This window comes from Vulpes lagopus, chromosome 6 (assembly GCF_018345385.1).
Source record: "Vulpes lagopus strain Blue_001 chromosome 6, ASM1834538v1, whole genome shotgun sequence".
In the NCBI taxonomy this organism is placed as follows: domain Eukaryota; kingdom Metazoa; phylum Chordata; class Mammalia; order Carnivora; family Canidae; genus Vulpes; species Vulpes lagopus.
This window is the reverse complement of record NC_054829.1, coordinates 72426778-72446811: the sequence shown is the minus strand read 5'-3', so window position 1 is coordinate 72446811 and position 20034 is coordinate 72426778. Positions and strand designations below refer to the sequence as shown.

Sequence of the window (20034 nt, the reverse complement as noted above, 5' to 3'; positions counted from 1 at the left end):
TCACAGAATTTCAACAACATCACTTTCTTTATAAAAACCAAATAATAGTTTTTAAAGGCATTTTAATAGGGACACCTGGGTGGCTCAGTGGGTTAAGCATCTGCCTTCAGCTCAGGTCATGATCCCACAGTCCTGGGATTGAGCCCCACATCAGGTTTCCTGCTCAGCAAGGGAGTCTGCTTCTCCCTCCCTCTCTGCCTCTCCCCTCCACTTGTGTACTCTCTCTAATAAAGAAAAAAAAATTTTTAAAAAGGTATCTTATATTTAACATTTGAAGTTAAAAGATAATGAATGGCATCTGCTTTGTCTTTTAATTTCTCTCAACCCGTTTCAACCATATAGTATTTTAAGATTTAGAGTACATGGTGAGTGCTTTCTTATTCCATAATTATAATTATTAATTGATGAATGAAAAGTAATTTTTGAAATTCCACTTCCTAGCAATGAACTCATAGGGAAAAAATTTATTAATACAATATAAGCTCATTAACTTGAATTTCACTAGGTCAGAATCTGACTACATTGAAACAGCAACATTGAGGTCTCCTGGATTATTTGTACAATTAAATTAGAGTTACTATGTACATTTAAATGAGGTTTTACATAAATATCTTTAATAGATCAAATTTATTTTCCCTCTCTACCCTCCTCTCTCAATCCTTTCCTATGAATTCAGATCATTTGTACTGCATTTTGCCATATCGAAACAAACCACTGAATACTGTGAATCAAATTACATATTTAATTTTAAAAGGTTCACACAGACCAGTTATATCCCAAAAGAAAGGGCTGCAATTTTGAGAAAAGTAAACCCACTGCAATAATTTTGCAACTTACTGAATATCATCATTACTACAGAAAATAATGACAAAGGGTTTTCTAGGCTTACAGGCTGACCCTCAACTCATTTCTGAAAGCTCCCTGTTGTAAACAGCACAGACTAAATTTGGCCCAAAGAAATGTTTTTTCAGCCTGCACAGGGTGTTTTAATTTGGTATCACATAAAAAATTGGAATATTTCACATAAAAGTCTACATTTCCAATGTCTCTTGAAAGATCTGGAGATTTGACATTAGGCCTACAGGCCTGCATGGCAACAGTCAGATGGAGCCAAGAATTTGCTACCTCCCTAAGGAAACTCCAATTCACCACTGTCTTTACTTAGTCCTATTTGTTCTTTTATATTATTACTTGGGCCCCCAGTTTACAATCTGTGTTAGAGTTTTATTTCACCACATATCCACTTCCACCTATGCCTTCCCTTTGGTCATTCCCAGTCCACTGGCTCTTCAGACAGTTTCCAAAGTAAGCTGCATAGATTCACATGAATTGCTCCATCTATTTAGAATGCTCTCCCCCAAGTCCCTGCCTGCTTCACTGTACCTATTCATCATTCAAGTGAGGTCAAGTATACCGTTCACTAGCCTTCACTACCCTTCACATCACCATCACCAAGCTGAATGAATTGTTCCTTCTGTTTGAAACAGTATCTGTCACGTATCTGTGATTACATGTATTCTTCCCCTCCTTGCCAGACTACAAACCTCCTGAAAGTACCAGTCCCTAACCTTTGTATTTCCAGTGCCTATTTCAGTGCTGGGTACACAGCAGGAAACAATGAATTTTTGATATGTACATGAAAGAATGATTGATTTCTCCTCAGGAAGGGAGAATATCTGGGAAGAATGGAACAAAAGACAAAAAGAAGAAATGATTTATGTTCTGAATTACTCTGTCCATATGAAGGAAAACACACAAAATGCAATAACCAAAAACATTCCCATCTCGATGTAATTTATTTTAAAACACACATTTAAAAAATAACCATTAAGTCAAAAAGGGCTTAGTTATTCGCCTAATTGATATAAACTTTTTTTTTTTTTTTAACTAAAGTCCTGGCATTGTCTAGTATACCCAGATGTTTATATCATCACAAATAATTTTTTTAACCATTTATGGCAATTCAGAAAACTGCATCTGGTATTTCTTATATGTTTCCTCTAAAATCACCACTTCTGCCAAAAACATCTATAAAGAAATCCCTCAAAAGGTTTGGGTAACAAAGCGTCTGGGAATGTTTCTGGCCTATGTTCAACAGGACATTATATGTTTTCTTGTATAAATCATGTCCTGGAAAACGGAATGTCTTTATTTAAAATAAAAACTCCACCATCTAGCACCATAAAAGTGGTTCCATGAAAAACATTTTAAACCTCTTTTATATTTGTAGTTTTAAAACATATATTTATGCTTCATATTACAGATGGTTTACTGGGGCTTATTTTATACGTTCTTCTAGATTTTCTTCAAGGAAAAAAAAAAACACTTAAGAAAATTTTCCATTCTCAACTTAACAGACTTTTTAAAAAGCAGGCACCAAAGCTTCTTTATTTTTTTTTTATAAATTTATTTTTTATTGGTGTTCAATTTGCCAACATATAGAATAACACCCAGTGCTCATCCCCCAAAGCTTCTTTAAAAAAAAAACAACTTTTTTTTTAAGTGGGTCAAAAACCTTGTGTCACTACAGGTTCATCCTTGGTTGAAAAAAAAAAAAAAGTACCATTCTGGTGAGTGATGTTAATAATGGGGGGAAGGGGTTATATGGGAAATGTCTGTACCTCCCTCTCAACTTTGTTATAAATCTCAAACTACTCTAAAAAGGTAGTCTTAAAAAACTAACAACAAAAACATAAAAGTCAGTTATGGTGCCCTTCCCGGTGCAGCTCTATACTGGCAGACATACCGAAAGTTACTCGCAATGCAATGCTAGAACCTAAATTTGTATTGTTATGAAAATTGTTATCAAAATGAGAACTATTTTGTGCTTTCTATTTCAACTTTATCCATCATTTTCATTTAAGCAGGAATTTATCTCAAAGATGATGGCAGAGAACAAGAAAGTGAAAGAAGTAGAAGGTCAAATCTGGGCATAAATATAGCAAGACGATGTATCTTTTAATGGCTCAGCTATGATCTTGGTTTCCAGAGGTGTGTATTTTCCCATGTAGACAATTCCACAGAAATTCTGAACTCTGATCAATTCAAAACAGTGACTCAAAGACTATGTCCTCCTATCTGCTCCACAGAGGACAAGCATCTTAAGTTTGAAAAATCAGTAATACAGGATGGTGTGTGTAGTAAGTCTTTGGAACTATACTGAACAAAAATATTTTCAGGTAAAATGCTGAAAGAATAATTTCTAGAAGGAAGCAAAGCAACATTTCTTCTACCAGCCACATTATCTACTAAAATATAGCACCTATAGGATCTTAGGATTTCCTTTACATTTTAGGGGTAAAATCTCCCTACTAATTTAGGGCTCTGCTCAAGTTGCTTTCTTCCATGGAATCCCCTGACCCTCAAGGAGATTCTTAGAGAGTAAATATGTGCTGTCTTATGACCACTGCTGTGTGCCACTGTTTTACACTGTGAACCTATGCTGTATCTACACTGTTACTTTCTTCACTAAGCTCCTTGAAAAAAAGGATCCTCTCTACTATCTCACACAGCATTTAGCATGAGGCCAAGTAGTCAGTTCTCATTAATTACTTAATGCCTGGTAAGGTATCTTCATACTTTTCAGACAAGGCCTGTAAATACCCTGAACCTAGAACTGCAGTTGCAAGTACATACACAATTGTGTCCTCTAAGAATGAATAAAATCATCAATGATCTATTGCTTTAATACTGGTGTTAGGTATAATATCTCCCTTTTTATACGTTTGACCAGAACGAATTATCTCATCTCCAGTAGCAAGAACATAACCAAGCAATTTGAATAAAATACCACTTTTAAAGAGTTTCCCAATATTGTTTAAATGTTGAAACTCCATATCAACTAATCATCAGTACAGATGCTTAGAAATAAAACAATACTTTGCTTCTATAACTCAAGTCTCCATGTACTTTCTTGCAACAAAAGCCAATCTGTCTTTTTCAAAATTGTTTCTCCTGGCAAATATTTTCGCTGTCTGGCCAAGTTTCGTGTTAAAAATAAAGTACAGTATTACAACATCAATCAACATTTAAAGTACTTAATGATCTATGAAAGAAAATATACAGTGATTCTTTTGAAACAACCAAGCCAATCAAGGTTTTATTTATATTACCAAATCAAGAGAGCAGCTTTGAGCTGCTCTAAAATCACATTTGTGTTTACAGATATAAAAGCAGTATTAAGCACTACGGTAATAAAAGAAAACAGATCGTTAAGAAGAGACAAGAATGTAAATGGCAAGAATGACTTAAAGACAACAGAACAGTCTCTTTACTCCCCTTCCTGTCTGTGCAACACTGGCCTCTTGCCTGTCCTCTCAAATACCAGTTGTGTAAGCATAATCAGAGTTTCCTGCACCTAATATTTGCCCCACAGAATGAGTCCAAAGTTCCTATGCATTTACACTGAATGGTAATTGTCATTTTTTATATCAATAGGGACCAAAGCCACCTAAGCCTCGTCAGATATAATAATCTAAATCTGAAATATTCTGCTACTGGGGGTTTAAATGAGCGCCTCAATGAGTACAAAGTAGTACAGGGACTCTGATAATATTTACCAACTACAGTAAGTCACAGAATTTTTTATCTTAACATCATCTGCAGGAAACAACTCAAGTAGGTCTCTAAAAAGGGATGTGGCCTTAAACATATAGCAGCATGCCACAGAGCAATGGGGTGTCACAGACCAATGTGTTGGCTCAGAATACTGCCTTTTCACTTGCAGCAGTCTAGCACTACCCTAAGCTGTCAATTCTCTGGCTAATCCCTTGGGTATCCAGTGTGTCTTCTCTGGGTTGGCCATATGTCTTCAGATACTGCTATAGTTGCTCTGGCATTTTCTCAGTAAGTACTGCCTCCCCCTACGAGCAACCATATCAACACTTAGGGCACAATATATAAAGGATGCTGTCCTATATTTAAAGGAGATGGAGATACACAGAACAAAATACAAGTCAGATTGTAAGTAACCATTTTCCTGACAGGATGGAAATAAAGTAATACGGAAACATCATGAGCTTTGGTCAAGGGTAAGAAGATCAGAGTTCAAACCTGAGTTTCTTTGACTTATAAAATGAAATTCCTATCAACCTACTCTAGAATTGCTTGTGAAGACTAGAGATAATGCAGTATAAATCGCCCACAATACTCAGTATGTAATTGTTTCCTTGCTGCCCATTTCTCACCCCCACGAGAGTTAGAATTCCAAGGCTGGCCAAGTCTGACCAAGTAAGGGCAATTATTTGCCTCAGAAGCAGATTACCTTGAGGACACCTACCTCATGTGATGTACCTTATTGTTTTTTGTAGTCCTACAAATCTTTCATCTGCGGTCTGCTGTCAGATTCAGGACAACTTCCTCTGGTTTGTCTGTTGGTACCCATGCTTCAGTGCTTCCTGCTGGCTTGCCTCTTTAGTGTTCAAGTCCTTGTTTCTGTCATCTGACAGCATGTCCACTGTGCCATCTCCTCCTAATTTTGCCTACTTCTAATTTCTATTTTATGTTAGGTGGCACTTCTTAATTCTTTAATTACATGCCTTGGTGCTTACTGTACCCAACCCAGCTATGTAAAGGTGGTATACTTCTAGGTTCCAGGATCACCCAGCTATGTAAAGGTGGTATACTTCTAGGTTCCAGGATTTACCTACTGAATGCAGCTCTAGAACAGCTCAACTTCCAGGGGCCTTTAAATCAGAGATTAAATGGAGACCTGCAATCTTTGTCAGCTGTTAGATTCAACAATGCATTATAAACCACCTGATTAGCTCAGGCCCAACTGATAATCCTAAGCATAGGAATCACCTCAGGGAATTGGCAAGGCTCATATCTTACAAGTACTACACAATTACATAATGAGTGCCTATAGGTAGAGCACCACCTATAATCATAAAAAGCTAGTTATATCCAGACGTTCATTCCACAAGAAGTTACTCTATTTCTTGAGAATAACAGCCTGATATATCCCATGGCCTTAGATAGGATGAACACAGAATGATTACGGAGGAGTCCTAACCATAAGAATCAATTCCCTTGATGGTCAACAGGGTGACAATCAATACAACTGGATTCCCTCAATATGCAGGAAAACTACCTGGATAGCCAAGGCCCACTTTTGATTCTGGTTTCACTCAGACCATATTAAAATTGAATCAAGCTGGTCATGGGTGATGGAAACGGAAGTCACAGCCAGGGGAAGTTGGTCTCACTCAACTGTGTGGACGCACAGGAGAAGACTCCATCTGATTCAATGCTAGCATCAGAGGGAGAAAAATAGAAAAGAAAAAAACCACCTACTTTGTTTTTTAAGTTCTTCAATTTGTTCTTCCTTTAAATCTAACTGCTCTGTAAGTCTTGATGCTGAATCCAACGCAGCATTTGCTTCATCAAAACGCTCCTGAGGAAGAAAAGTTCATCAAAACGCAGCATGCAAAAACTATTTCACAAACTACATTGCTGGCAGCCAGAGTCGATCGACCTTCTTCCCTTCAGCTAATGAAACTGTACTTCTGTGACCTGGGGCAGGTTCACACAGGAAGTATCAAAGTCAGAGCCCGTACTTCACAGAGTAAGCATACTGCCTCCCTTAGAACTAAATAAGAGGATGCTTACTAAAAGACAATATGGTGACAGAAGTTTTAAAAAGTGACAATAAGAGCATAGAAACTACAAAAAGCAGATATAAGAAGTTAAGAAATAGAACAAATGTTCTCTTTAATTTTTGTGAGTCTGACAGTTATAAAATGACATTTCATTACTACTTTATTATTTTAATTTTTATTTCCCTAACTACTAGTGAATTTGAGATTTTTCCATGTTTACAGGACAGCTAGAGCTGCTTTTCTGTGAAAACGTCTTTGCATACCCTTGCCTGTTTCTAACTTTACCTTGTAAAGGAGTCAAGAACCCTTTGTCATCAGGGCTACAAGTGTTATTCGCCAGATCTGGCATTTATCTATTGACGGCATAATACCTTCTGCCACATAAAAGTATTTAAATTGTGTATACTCAAACACATCCTACTCTGTTTTCACAGCTTCCTGAGTTTTAGTCTTGGTCAGGCTCCTCCTTGCCACTAGACTCTGCATGTACTCTTCCAGATTTTCTGGCAAGGTGGTTATTTTGTTGTTTTCAATATTTACATCTTTCAAATAGTGTTTCTCAACAGGTTTGCTTTTGGCATTCCTGGCCCCCACCCACTAAATCCAGTCACTGTTACATGCTAAAATAGTCCCAGATCTCCAACACCACTCTCAGTTGAGGATCCAAGCTTTAATACAATTGGAATTTACTTCTGCATACGCTGTAAGATAGGGATCCACTTTTATTTTCTTCCACACAGCCACATGTGGCAACATCACTTATTAGATAATCTATCCTCTTTCCGTTAAATTGTAACTAGAGTTTGGTTTTAAATTCTCAAAAATAGGGACACCCAGGTGGCTCAGGGCGTGACCCCAGGGTTCTGGGATGGAGTCCGGCATCAGGCTTCCTGTGGGAGCCTGCTTTTCCTTCTGCCTGTGTCTCTGCCTCTCTGTGTTTTTTTTTTTTTTCAAAGTTTTTTTTTTTTTTTTTTAATTTTCATTTATTTATGATAGTCACAGAGAGAGAGAGAGAGAGAGGCAGAGACACAGGCAGAGGGAGAAGCAGGCTCCATGCACCGGGAGCCCAACGTGGGATTCGATCCCGGGTCTCCAGTATCGCGCCCTGGGCCAAAGGCAGGCGCTAAACCGCTGCGCCACCCAGGGATCCCTCTGTGTTTCTCATGAATAAACAAAATCTTTAAAAAAATAAAGTAAACTCTCAAATATATCCTGGGTTCTATATCTGGATTCTCCTTCTGTTTGACAAATCCAGTCAATATGCTGTTTATTAACAGCTCCTCACTGTTGTTCTTTCACACAATTTTCTTGGCTATTCTAGAGTATTGGCTCATGTAAGTTTTAGGTCAAGCTTTACCATCTTGAATCAAAGTGAATTTTTCTCATGTGTCCTCTTAGATAGGCTACAGCCCTCGGTTAATCAACCATAATTTAGATGTTGCTATGAAGCTATTTTACAAATGTAATCACAACTCCTAATCAGCTAAATTTTAAGGAAGGCATTTATCCTGAATAATCAGGTGGGCCTGACTGAGCCCAAAGTCCTTGAAATAAAGGATGAGCTGTCCCCAAAAAGAAAAAAATTCATGCAGGACTACAACTTTGGCCCCTCCCACAGAGCTGTATCTTGCTTGTGATTATCTGTGGAGAACAACTTTGGCCCACGCCTCTTTCCATTCTGAGTACCAACTCCCACAATCACATTGTCAATTCCTTATAATAAATCTCACAGATACATATCTGTGCACGTCATATATATATGCATACGCACACACACACACACACACACACCACTGCCTCCCTACTGGTTCTGCTTCTCAAGTTGAACTCTTTTTTAAATTTTTTTTTTTAATTTTTTTTTAATTTATTTATGATAGTCACAGAGAGAGAGAGAGAGGCAGAGACACAGGCAGAGGGAGAAGCAGGCTCCATGCACCGGGAGCCTGACGTGGGATTCGATCCCGGGTCTCCAGGATCGCGCCCTGGGTCAAAGGCAGGCACCAAACCGCTGCGCCACCCAGGGATCCCTCAAGTTGAACTCTAACCGATACACAAAGGGACTGCAACAAAAAATTTTAAATAAAAAATGTAAAATCCACAAAAATTTAAAATCCACAAAAATTAAAATCCACTAAAGTACTAAATTTAGTATAAAGGAAATTTAAGTAAACCTTCAAATAATTTTTTTTTTTTTTACCTCACAGCATTTCTATTTAAGAAATTATTAAATCTCAAAACTACATTAAGACTTTTTCTAAAATTAACATTTAGACTTTATTATTCTTTCTACCATTGTTTGGATTTTATTTCGCCAATTTCAGCTTTTATCTTTACTAATTCACTCTTAGTCTCTTCTGATTTGTTTTCTAAGTATATATTACATTTTAAATTAAAAATAAAGTTAGATTAAAAAGAAGATATGGACACTTCTTTTTTTTTTTTTTTTGATATGGACACTTCTAACAATATGTATGGTAGCTGAGACACTCTGGACCCACTGGAAACAATTAAAAGTCTTGGATAAAATATCTTTTTAAACATATTAATGAGCTCACCAGAAAGTAAGCATAAATGATCAATAAACACATTAAAAGATGCTTGACCTTGTTAGCAGTCAGACAAATGCAAATTAAAACCATAAGATGTGTTGCAGAAGGGGAGGAGGGTGGGGAGATGGGGTGGGTGATTGGGCACTTGGGATGAGCACTGGGTGTTATATATTATACTATATGTTGGTAAATGAATTTAAACTAAAATGAAATGAAACAAATGTGAAAAAGAAAAAAAAAAAACATAAGAAGATAGCCTTTCCCACTTACTACACTGGCAAAAACACTTTAATACCAAGTGTTGCCAAGGATGTAGACCAAGAACTCTTATACACCACTGGTAGGAGTACATTAGCACTATTGCTATAAAACAACTTGCCATCATTGAATAAAGCTCAAATTGCCCGTATATATCCCAGGACTCAGCAATTCCAATCAAGACACAGGCTTGAGGGCAGCCCGGGTAGCTCAGAGGTTTAGTGCTGCCTTCAGCCCAGGGCTTGATCCTGGAGGGAGACCCAGGATCCAGTCCTACGTCAGGCTCCGTGCATGGAGCCTGCTTCTCCCTCTGCCTTGTGTCTCTGCCTCTCTCTCTCTCTCTCTCTCTCTCGTGAATAAATAGATAAAATGTTAAAAAAAAAAAAAAAAAGGCACAAGCATGAAAGAAACTCTCAAACATGTGCACCAGGAGATATAAACAAGGAAGTTCATAACCACATTGTATGGCAGATAACAGCAAGGTCCTTTATCAGTAAAATGGGTAAATAAATTAAACATTCATGCAATAAATACAGCAGTGAGAAAAATAAGCTTTGCACACATAATAACACACAGTAACATGGCTAAAACTCATGAATATAATACTAAGTGAAAAAAGAAAGTTTCAGGACAATTACTGAATTTACATACATTTCAAAAAATTTAAATTTATAGAAGAGTTCAAAAATATGCGAAACCATACAATGCATCATTTGGAGATGCAGATATATGTGATAAAACCATAAAGAAAAACAAAGGGTAATAAATGTAACATTCTGGACTCTTGGTTCTCTATGAAGTGATAAGAAGGGGATGAGATACTGAGAGCACAACAGGACTTAAAAATGACATTCCTGGGCAGCCTGGGTGGCTCAGCGGTTTAGCGCTGCCTTCAGCCCAGGGCCTGATCCTGGAGACTGGGGAATCAAGTCCCGCATTGGGCTCCCTGCATGGAGCCGGCTTCTCCCTCTGCCTGTGTCTCTGCATCTCTCTCTCTCTCTCTGTGTCTCATGAATAAATAAATAAAATCTTAAAAAAAAAAAAAAGACAATCCTTTTCTTATCCTGGGTGGGCAAGTATGAGGTTATCTGCTATATTGCTCTTTTATTTTACGTGTACTACCTAAATACTGTTTTGCAGTCACTCAGTATTTAATAAGAATTTCAAAACTTTAAGGGAAATATGTCTTTTATTAGGAATATTAATAAGCCTGGATAGCACATTCACCACTAATGACAGGTAAACAGATTTTATTACTTTCCACCAAATATCAACAAAGTCTACTTATGAGTTAGAAAAGTTCATTCTAAATCCTAAAAGCAAGTCATTTTCATGTCAGTTTTTCTACATATGAAGTATAACAAAGATATTTTGAAGTATTACGCTATAAAAGAAAAAGATCTAAAGTATATACATTATTTTATTATTTTTAAAAGATTTTATTTATTTATTCATGAGAGACAGAGAGAGAGAGAGAGACATAGGCAGAGGGAGAAGCAGGCTCCACGAAGGGAGCCCGATGTGGGACTCGATCCAGGAACTCCAGGATCACGCCCTGAGTCGAAGGCAGACGCTTAACCGCTGAGCCATCCCAATCCATCCCCATGGATTATTTTACATTTAATCCATGTAAAATAGAGTGCCCAATATATCTTAGTGAAAAGAGAAAATTATAAAGTTAACAGTATAAATTTTTTTTAGTGGCCCCGTAATATAACCATCTATGCTAAAGAATTAAAATTTCCCATCATCTCATATTTGTTATGTCTAAACTTTAAGCCAAATAGGGAAAAACCTGAATATCTTGTTCACCATTATATACCAGAATAGGATTCCACGTAACCACTCAAACAGTATTTACTAAAATTAATTGTTTAGATTATTTTGAGATATAGATTCCACAAATGATTGTTCATGAATGAAATTTACAGGAAAGAATTATTTCGACCAACCTGTAATGACATCAGTTTTCCTTCCAGATTTTCTGCCTTTTTCTTCCATTCAGCTATAAGCTGTTTGTGCTTTTCTAGTTCAGCAGAATACACAGCTTTTTCCTCTGAAAAGAAAGTTATATTAGTATCCTGCAATTGTGTGAATTAGAATTTTATACCACTTGAAATTTTAACAATTCAACAGAAACAGTTCAAATATCTCAACAAGAATATTTTATATGCCTTTAGATCATGTGAGCTGGAATTAAAGAGACTGGTTTCCTCCATCTTGTCCATCATGCAAAACCCTTCCCTCCCTTCAGAACTCCACTCAAATATCTTTTCTTTGGCAAAGTCTTCCCTATGGTCACACTATTTTGTACACCTGTCTGTTCCAGTAAGTATTATGTATAACAGACCTTGAGAATTCTTATTTTAAAATTTAAGATTTCAACCATGAGTAAGCCTGAAGATCTACCTATGTATGAATTTAAAGTTTTGCTTAGGTACAAAACCGTAACTCCTGTTACTTCATGCCCTTCATATCCCCTAATCACCTGCTCCCTACTAGCAGTTAATTCACTGCCAAACATTACTGAAATACAAATAAACAAACAGGTAAAATGAATGATCTAAAGGAGGTAAATCTGAGGATGGGTAATAGATATGAAAAAGCATATTTGGTTATCACAGTAATACTGTTCTCTGGTCACTGTTACTATGTCTTCAGAAAAATATATCCACCTGGACTAGAAAATGTAGTTGCCTCAAGGTATGGATGAACAGCTAAGAACGAGTCAATCAATATTTCAAAGGACAGTAATTACTGGTGATTAACTCTCTGAAGTAGATTCAACCTCTGACCAGTATCTCAAAATCTAAGCATTGCTTCTACATGGTCCTCTCTTTATCATGTGATCATCCTTCCCCAATTCTCACCTTCATTGGTCACATGATACCCAAAAAGCTCTTTAATAATTACTATGTAGCACATTCTCTAGTCTTACTTATAAAAGGAGTCTACATCAACTTGTTGATGGCTACTTATCTTTTCCTCCTCTAAGTGGTAATCTTTCAAAGAGTTCCCCATCCTATTTCACAGGAGAACCGAAGTAAGCTGGAATTCTCAATAAGTACAATTTTTCTTCACTGACTGTACAACTCACCTTGCTGGAAATGCTCTAGTACCATCTGCAGGTTGGAGAGTGAGAGAGCATACTGCTTTACTTGTTCCCGAGACACAGAGAGCTGCAGGGCGGTTTCATCCCTCTGCTTAGAGACCACATTCAGCTGCTCCTGCAGTGACTCTACCTGCAAACTGGCCTGATGGCTTCCAACAAAGACAATTAAAGTCAGGGGCGCCTGTGTGGCCCAGAGGGTTAAGCATCCGACTCCTGATTTCGGCTGAAGGCATGATATCAGGGTTGTGAGACTGAGTCCTGTGTTGGGCTCTGTGCTCAGTGAGGAGTCGGCTTAAGATTTTCTCTCTGCCCCTTCCACCTCCCACTCCTCTACAAAAAATAAATAAAATAAAGTAAAATAAAATAAAAGCCAACTCTTTCTATTTACTTTATAAGATGAAACCTCTTTTTTTTTGTGGAAGTATTTATATAACATTTACCATTTTATCCATTTTTAAGTATACAGATCAGTGGTACTAAGTATATCCACACTGTTGTACAATCATCACCACCATCCCTCTCTAGAACTTCGTCATCCCGAAGGGAAGCTCTATATCCACTAAGCAGGAACTCCCCTTTCCCCCAGCATCCACCACTCTACCTTCTGTCTCTATGAATCTGACCTTCCTTACATTCCATTGCATTAAATTCAAGTTAGATTTCAAAAAAACTCAGAGAGTTCCTCTGATCTTTGTTCTCTTTGTTTTGTTAATTCAATCATTTTCCCCATGAGAGTGACTTTGAACAAATGGCAGTCATTTTAAAGATTAAAAGCTGGACTTTCATACAATACATGTTAGTATACTAAAAATTCACACACAGCTTGCAATTTTCATTTTTCCAGGCTAAAAAGTAATTTATCACAAAATTTTAAGTTGCAGGGGACCTTGGAAGTCATTTTGTCTGGCTTCCAACCCAATTAGCAATGGATTCTGAAACCTCCTTGGCTTTTGACATTTGCAATCATGGTGAACTTACAACTTTCCAAAGGCCGTCCCATTGAAAAAATGTTCTGATTACTAGTTAGTTATCTTTTACCATCATCTTTGTTTCTTTTTATATTAAATACAATAACCCCACACCTGCCCAAATAATAAGAGATTCCAGTGCAATCTTTTTACCCCGGCTTATGTCATTGATGTACTTACTTAATGTATAATGATTGCAAACAAAATACTGCACTGCAATAGTCTTTCCTGGGTTTTTAATATCCAGTTAATACATTCTTACTCAGGAGCAGTCCTTTAATACCCATTAAGCACAGCTCACTTTAAGGAAACTACCCAACAGCACCCTCTTGTGGGAAGAGCAGTAAATTGATAATCAGGAAACTGAATTTTGCCCCCAAATATTTCTGGACTTTACACAACTTTGCCTGTTAGCATGTCTTTCAACAGGTGATTGCAAAGATGAAATGAGCTATGATGTCACTCAAAAAGTTAATAAATACCAGTTATTACGATAGTTAATCAAGGGCTCAAAACACTATAATCTGGTTTGTAGACGTCAGTCACTCATTCAACAAGCATTACAGAAGTATCCATGAACTAGGTGTTAAGAATATGCTGTGGGGCAGCCTGGGTGGCTCAGCGGTTTAGCGCTACCTTTGGTCCAGGGCGTGATCCTGAAGACCCAGGATCAAGTCCCACGTCTGGCTCCCTGCATCGGGCCTGCTTCTCCCTCTGCCTGTGTCTCTGCCTCTTTATCTCTCTCTATGTCTCTCATGAATAAATAGATACAATCTTTAAAAAAAAAAAAAATGCTGTGGGGGCAGCCAGGGTGGCTCGGCACTTTTTTTTTTTTTTTTTTAATTTTTTTTTTTTTAATTTTATTTATTTATGATAGGCACACAGTGAGAGAGAGAGAGAGAAGCAGAGACATAGGCAGAGGGAGAAGCGGGCTCCATGCACCGGGAGCCCGACGTGGGATTCGATCCCGGGTCTCCAGGATCGCGCCCCGGGCCAAAGGCAGGCGCCAAACCGCTGCGCCACCCAGGGATCCCTGGCTCGGCACTTTAGTGCCACCTTTAGCCCAGGGCCTGATCCTCGAGACCCGGGATTGAGTCCCACGTCAGGCTCCCTGCATGGAACCTGCTTCTCCCTCTGCCTGTGTCTCTGCCTCTCTCTCTCTCTCTCTCTATCTCATGAATAAATAAATAAAAATCTTAAAAAAAAAAAAAATATATATATATGCTATGGGAAGGGCACAAAATAAATGCCATCATCCCCACTCCTAGGGAGTTTATATTTCAGTGCCTGGTACAAGATATAAGATGGGTCAAAATTATTTGTACCCTAAAGTAAAATACAAGTGTGCTAGTGAAGACTTAAGCAAAGGGACACCTGGGTGGCTCAGTGGTTGAGCATCTGCCTTCGACTCAGGGCGTGATCCCCCGGTCCTGGGATCAAGTCTCCCATTGGGCTCCCTATAGGCAGCCTGTTTCTCCCTCTGCCTGTGTCTCTCAAAAAAAGAAGACTCAAACAAAGCATGATGCAGGTTCAAAAGAAAACCATCACACCAGGGTTTGGTTTTGAATTTGAGGAGTGGGGTGATAAATAAAGCATTCTTTATGAAGGAAATGGTGTTTGAAGAACAGGTGGGACTAACAGAAGAACTATTAGGAATCAAGCCTACTCTTCAGGTAGAAGAATATGATGTGAAAAGGCAGAAGCTGGGGTGCCTGGGTGGTTCTGTCAGTTGACCACTGACTCTTGATTCTTTTTTCTTTCTTTTTTTTTTTAGATTTTAATTATTCATGAGAGACACAGAGAGGCAGAGACACAGGCAGAGGGAGAAGCAGGCTCCCTGTGGGGAGCCCGATGCAGGACTCAATTCCAGAACCCCGGGGTCACACCCTGAGCCCAAGGTAGATGCTCAACCTCAGAGCCACCCAGGCATCCCACTGACTCTTGATTCTGGCTCAGGTCATGATCCCAGGGTCAGGAGATGGAGCCTGACATCTGCTCTGTGGGGAGTATGTTGGAAATTCTCTCTCTCTCCCTCTGCCCCTCCCCCTGCTCACAAGTGTGAGCTCTCTCTCTAATACATAAATCTTAAAAAAAAAAAAAAAAAAAAAGAGAAGAAATAGGAAAGCAGCAGCTCTAGCTAGAGGACTGCATAAGATAGTTTGGCTAGATATAGATGATAGTGTGAAATAAGGCTAATGAGGTAGTAGATAGCCCAGAAACTATTTTAATTAAAGAAAAGAAGGATTCAAAAATTTGAAGGATTATCAATTTTTTTTTAAAGATTTCATTTATTTATTCATGAGATAGAGAGAGAGAGAGGCAGAGACACAGGCAGAGGGAAAAGCAAGCTCCATACAGGGAGCCCAACGTGGGACTCGATCATGGGTCTCCAGGATCAAGCCCTGGGCTGAAGGCAGGCGCTAAACCACTGAGCCACCCAGGTGTCCCAAGGATTATCAATTTTATAGCCTGGGAATGCTTTGGCATTTCTGCCAGTGTGAAACAGACATACAAAGGACCACTCACTTCAAACAAGTTTTCTTTCTGAGACTGAAGGTAATAACATTCCCTGCAAAGCAAAAGAAGTTCAACTCAGAAGTACGGTCTCCACTGGCCTATGATCACTTCACAGACAGGAGTAATATATACCACATCCTTTTATCTCCCTTAGCATCATATGCAGTGAAAAACTAATTTTTCTGGAAGATTATTTGGCAATATACCTCAAAAGTTTTAAAAATGTCCTTTACCAGAACTGCCATTTCTGAAAATTTATGCTAAGGAGGTAATTTGTCATCAACACAAAAATACCTATCTTGGGATAATATGACACCACTCTTAATATAAATTTTGAAAAGTTGAAACACTTCTGAATGTCCAAATAATAAATGACTAGATTAAAGACATTATGGAAAATCCAAATAATGGCATACTATGTAGCTATAAAATGATATTACAGAAACATGGTGTAACATATGCTGATACTCACTAGGTACAGAAGCAGATTACAAAACGGTATCAATAGAATGACCTTAATTTTGTTTTAGAAATACATATAATATGGGGCACCTGGGTGGCTTATAGTTGGTTGAAAAACCGACTGTAGACCTCAGCTCAGGGTTGGGAGTTAAAGCCCTGTGATGAGTCCCACGTTAAAAAAAAAACACAACATATGTAATATACACATACATTTGTAAGAAGCATGCAAAGGCACTGAAAAGGATTATCTCTTGGTGGGACTGTGACTTTATGTTCTTTTTAGTTTACATGATTTTCCTGAAGTGCAAAATATGTTTTTATAATAAACAGGGAAAAAAAGAAAATACATTTTATTGAGAGAATTAAAAATTTAAAATATATAGGCAGGGAATCAATCATGCCTCTGTAATGAGACCTACATAAAAACTCACAAGGAGAGGGTTTGGAAAGCTTCTGGGCTGGTGAGTACTGGGCGATGTGAGGAGAGGTGCTTGCTGGGAGAGAGCTGGAAACTCTGCACCCCTACCCCATGCCTTACACCCCACACATCTCCTCCACTTACTGTTCCTGAACCTTTTACTAAAAACCGGTATTCTAGTAAAAACAGCAATAAAAATACATAAGTAGGGACCTAGTAACTCAAAAGGTCCAACAAACCAAGAGTTAATTCATACTGAACTAGGTCTTCACCCTGTTACTTCCTTTACTCAGTCCCTTCTAACATCCAAACCTTATTCAACCTTAGACCATTTGATCCAGGGTAAAATCACATAAATCAAATTAGTTCTTTGGGAGACTGACAAAGCTAATCACAAATGGGGGAAAAAAAAAAAAAAAAGAAAAAGAAAATCAGAATTTAAGTCTAAACTCTTAAAACAGTAAGAGACAATTATCTAGGGTGATAGTTACAATTTAGAAAGAGCTAGTACAATTATGATAAAAAAAATAATAATAAATAAAATAGTATTTTTTAAAAGGGGAAAAAGAAAACAATTCAGAGGGAGCTATGTGAATGCCAGATCTGGTCAAGAGTTACAGACCTGAATGTGAAACCTGCACACATACTCTGAGTCTGATCTTGGGCAGCTTACTAAAACCTCTTTACCCTCAGTATCTTCATCTGTCAAATGGAGATAATGAATTTCGTAAAATGAGGTAACCCAGGAAAAATGCTTAACTAATTCTGACACTCAAGAAGTGTTCAGCTAATATGGGTGCTAAAAACAAGGAAAAGTTACCTTGCATTTTCCATTGCATTAGAAGATGAAACTAGCTTTTCCTCCAATACTGTGACTTTCCTTCTCAGTTTGGCCTCTCTCTCTTCTGCAGCCAAAGCTTCACGGGTGTAAGAATCCTCTGATTCTAAAAGATGGTTACGCAATCTCTCTAGCTCCTGGTTTAAGCGTAATTCTTTGTCGCGTAAATGTTGAACCTAGGCAGAGGACATCTTTTTATTTTTCTTCTATAAAATGTTCCCCTTTCTACTCTACAAGCCACTTTGTTATCAAATCTTTTGCCCATTACTTAAGTATATTATTATATACTTATTTCTTATATTGCAAGATGTATTTGTATTAGAAAAAGTCTCTGAAAATCCACTTGACTATTCATCTGGAAGTTTCACCTTGTAAGAGCTCATTCCCTATGGCTATAACAGAAAATGGAATTGTACAAAGTACGAGGATCTTTGTGACAGACCACTTTTTCAGGAAAAATTTCATTTTTTTATAATTTATGGGTGAGAATTTTTTTAAGTTGAAGTATATGATGATGCTACCCTAGTTTCAAGTGTACAACATAGTGATCCAACAACTCTATATATGCCATGCTCTACTCATCACAGTAAGTGCACTATCATCATACGTTACTACAATATTATTGACTATAGTCCCTGTAATGTATTCTTCATCCCTGTGACTTACTTAGAACTAGAAATTTTTACCTCTAAATCCCCTTGACCTATTTTGCCCATTCTCCCTAAACTCCTCCCCTCTAGCAAGCACCAGTTTGTCCCCCATGCTTATGATTCTGTCTCGGTTTCACTGATTTGTTTTTTACATTCCATAGAAGTTAAATTCCTATGGTATTTTCCTTCCCCTGTCCAACTTATTTAACTTAGCATAATATACCCTCCAGGTCCACCCATGTTGTTGGAAACAGCAAGATCTTATTCTTTTTTATGGCTAATATTCCATTCATATCACTAATATTCCATTCATATCATATCTTTATCCATTCATCTATCAATGGACACTTGGGTTGCTTCCCTATCTTAGCATTTGTAAATAATGCTGCAGTAAACATAAGGGTGCATATATCTTTCTGAATTAGTGTTTTCATTTTCTTTGGTTAAATACTCAGTAACGGACTACTGGATTATATAGTATTTCTATGTTTAATTTTTTTGAGGAATCTGCACACTGTTTTCTGCAGTGGTTACATCAGTGGGAAATAGTTTTCATACCCAAGATATGCCATGGTTTTTCACTTCTGAAAACTGAAATAATATGTATGCTGGGAGATCAAAATCTACTACAGCACATCAGAGGAAGACTGAGAAAAAAAATCACCTGAGAGAGAAATTATTTTTAATAAATCATTCTAGTTTTACTAAACTTATTGCTTGACTCAATTTCTTTAAAGTAAAAGCATACCTCATTCTGTAAAGCACTGTTTTCCATTTGTTTCTGTTTCAGGGCCAACATGACCTGGTCTCTCTCTTGTTGAAACTTAACTGTCTTCTCCTGCATTGACTTAACTGCATTTAAAAGTTGATTTAACTCCCCAGTCTTGCCCTTTTGGGAAGAAATAACATTAGCTTTAAGAAAAATACATTTTAAAAAAACATATTTGCCTCATTAAATAATTAATTTTGAGATATAGTTAACCAAGTCAAGGCCATCAAAAACAGTCTGAGAAACTGTTACAGTCTAGAGAAGCCTAAGGAGACATGACAACTAAATATAACATGTTAGCCTGGATGGCATCCTGAACAGAAAAAGACATTTGGTCATTATTTTGGTTTAAAAAAAAATTAAGGAAATTCAAATAAAGTAGGAATTTCAGTGAATAATAACATATCAGTATTGGTGAATTAGTTGTTATAAACGTATCATAGTAATCTATGATGTCAACACATAAGGGAAACTGGGATGAGACATACGGGAACACCACTATCTTTGCAACTTTTCAAATAAACTATTCTGAAGAAAACGTTTATTAGAAATGTTTATAAAAGAATTCTCTCGTGTACTACTTCAAATAAAATCATCTTTAAAAAATGTTTTTAGGGATCCCTGGGTGGCGCAGCGGTTTGGCGCCTGCCTTTGGCCCAGGGCGCGATCCTGGAGACCCGGGATCGAATCCCACGTCGGGCTCCTGGTGCATGGAGCCTGCTTCTCCCTCTGCCTGTGTCTCTGCCTCTCTCTCTCTCTCTCTCTGTGTGACTATCATAAATAAATAAAAAATTTAAAAAAATAAAATAAAAAAAAAAAAAAAAAAAAAAAAAATGTTTTTAAAAGAATTCTCTCGTGTACTACTTCAAATAAAATCATCTTTAAAAAATGTTT

General features: G+C 37.5%; 1 protein-coding gene across 2 annotated transcripts in view; it reads right to left on the bottom strand.

Annotated features, from left to right (window-relative positions):
- Positions 1 to 20034, bottom strand: part of TRIP11 (thyroid hormone receptor interactor 11) — a 71796-nt gene that overhangs the window by 16251 nt on the left and 35511 nt on the right. For both annotated transcript variants that reach the window (XM_041758441.1, XM_041758442.1), the window contains 5 exons: positions 19120 to 19260; positions 17704 to 17897; positions 12504 to 12667; positions 11359 to 11462; positions 6295 to 6394 (listed from right to left, as the gene is read on the bottom strand). In XM_041758441.1, coding sequence (XP_041614375.1) covers positions 6295 to 6394; positions 11359 to 11462; positions 12504 to 12667; positions 17704 to 17897; positions 19120 to 19260 — 703 coding nt within the window. The remainder of the gene's footprint in view (positions 1 to 6294; positions 6395 to 11358; positions 11463 to 12503; positions 12668 to 17703; positions 17898 to 19119; positions 19261 to 20034) is intronic.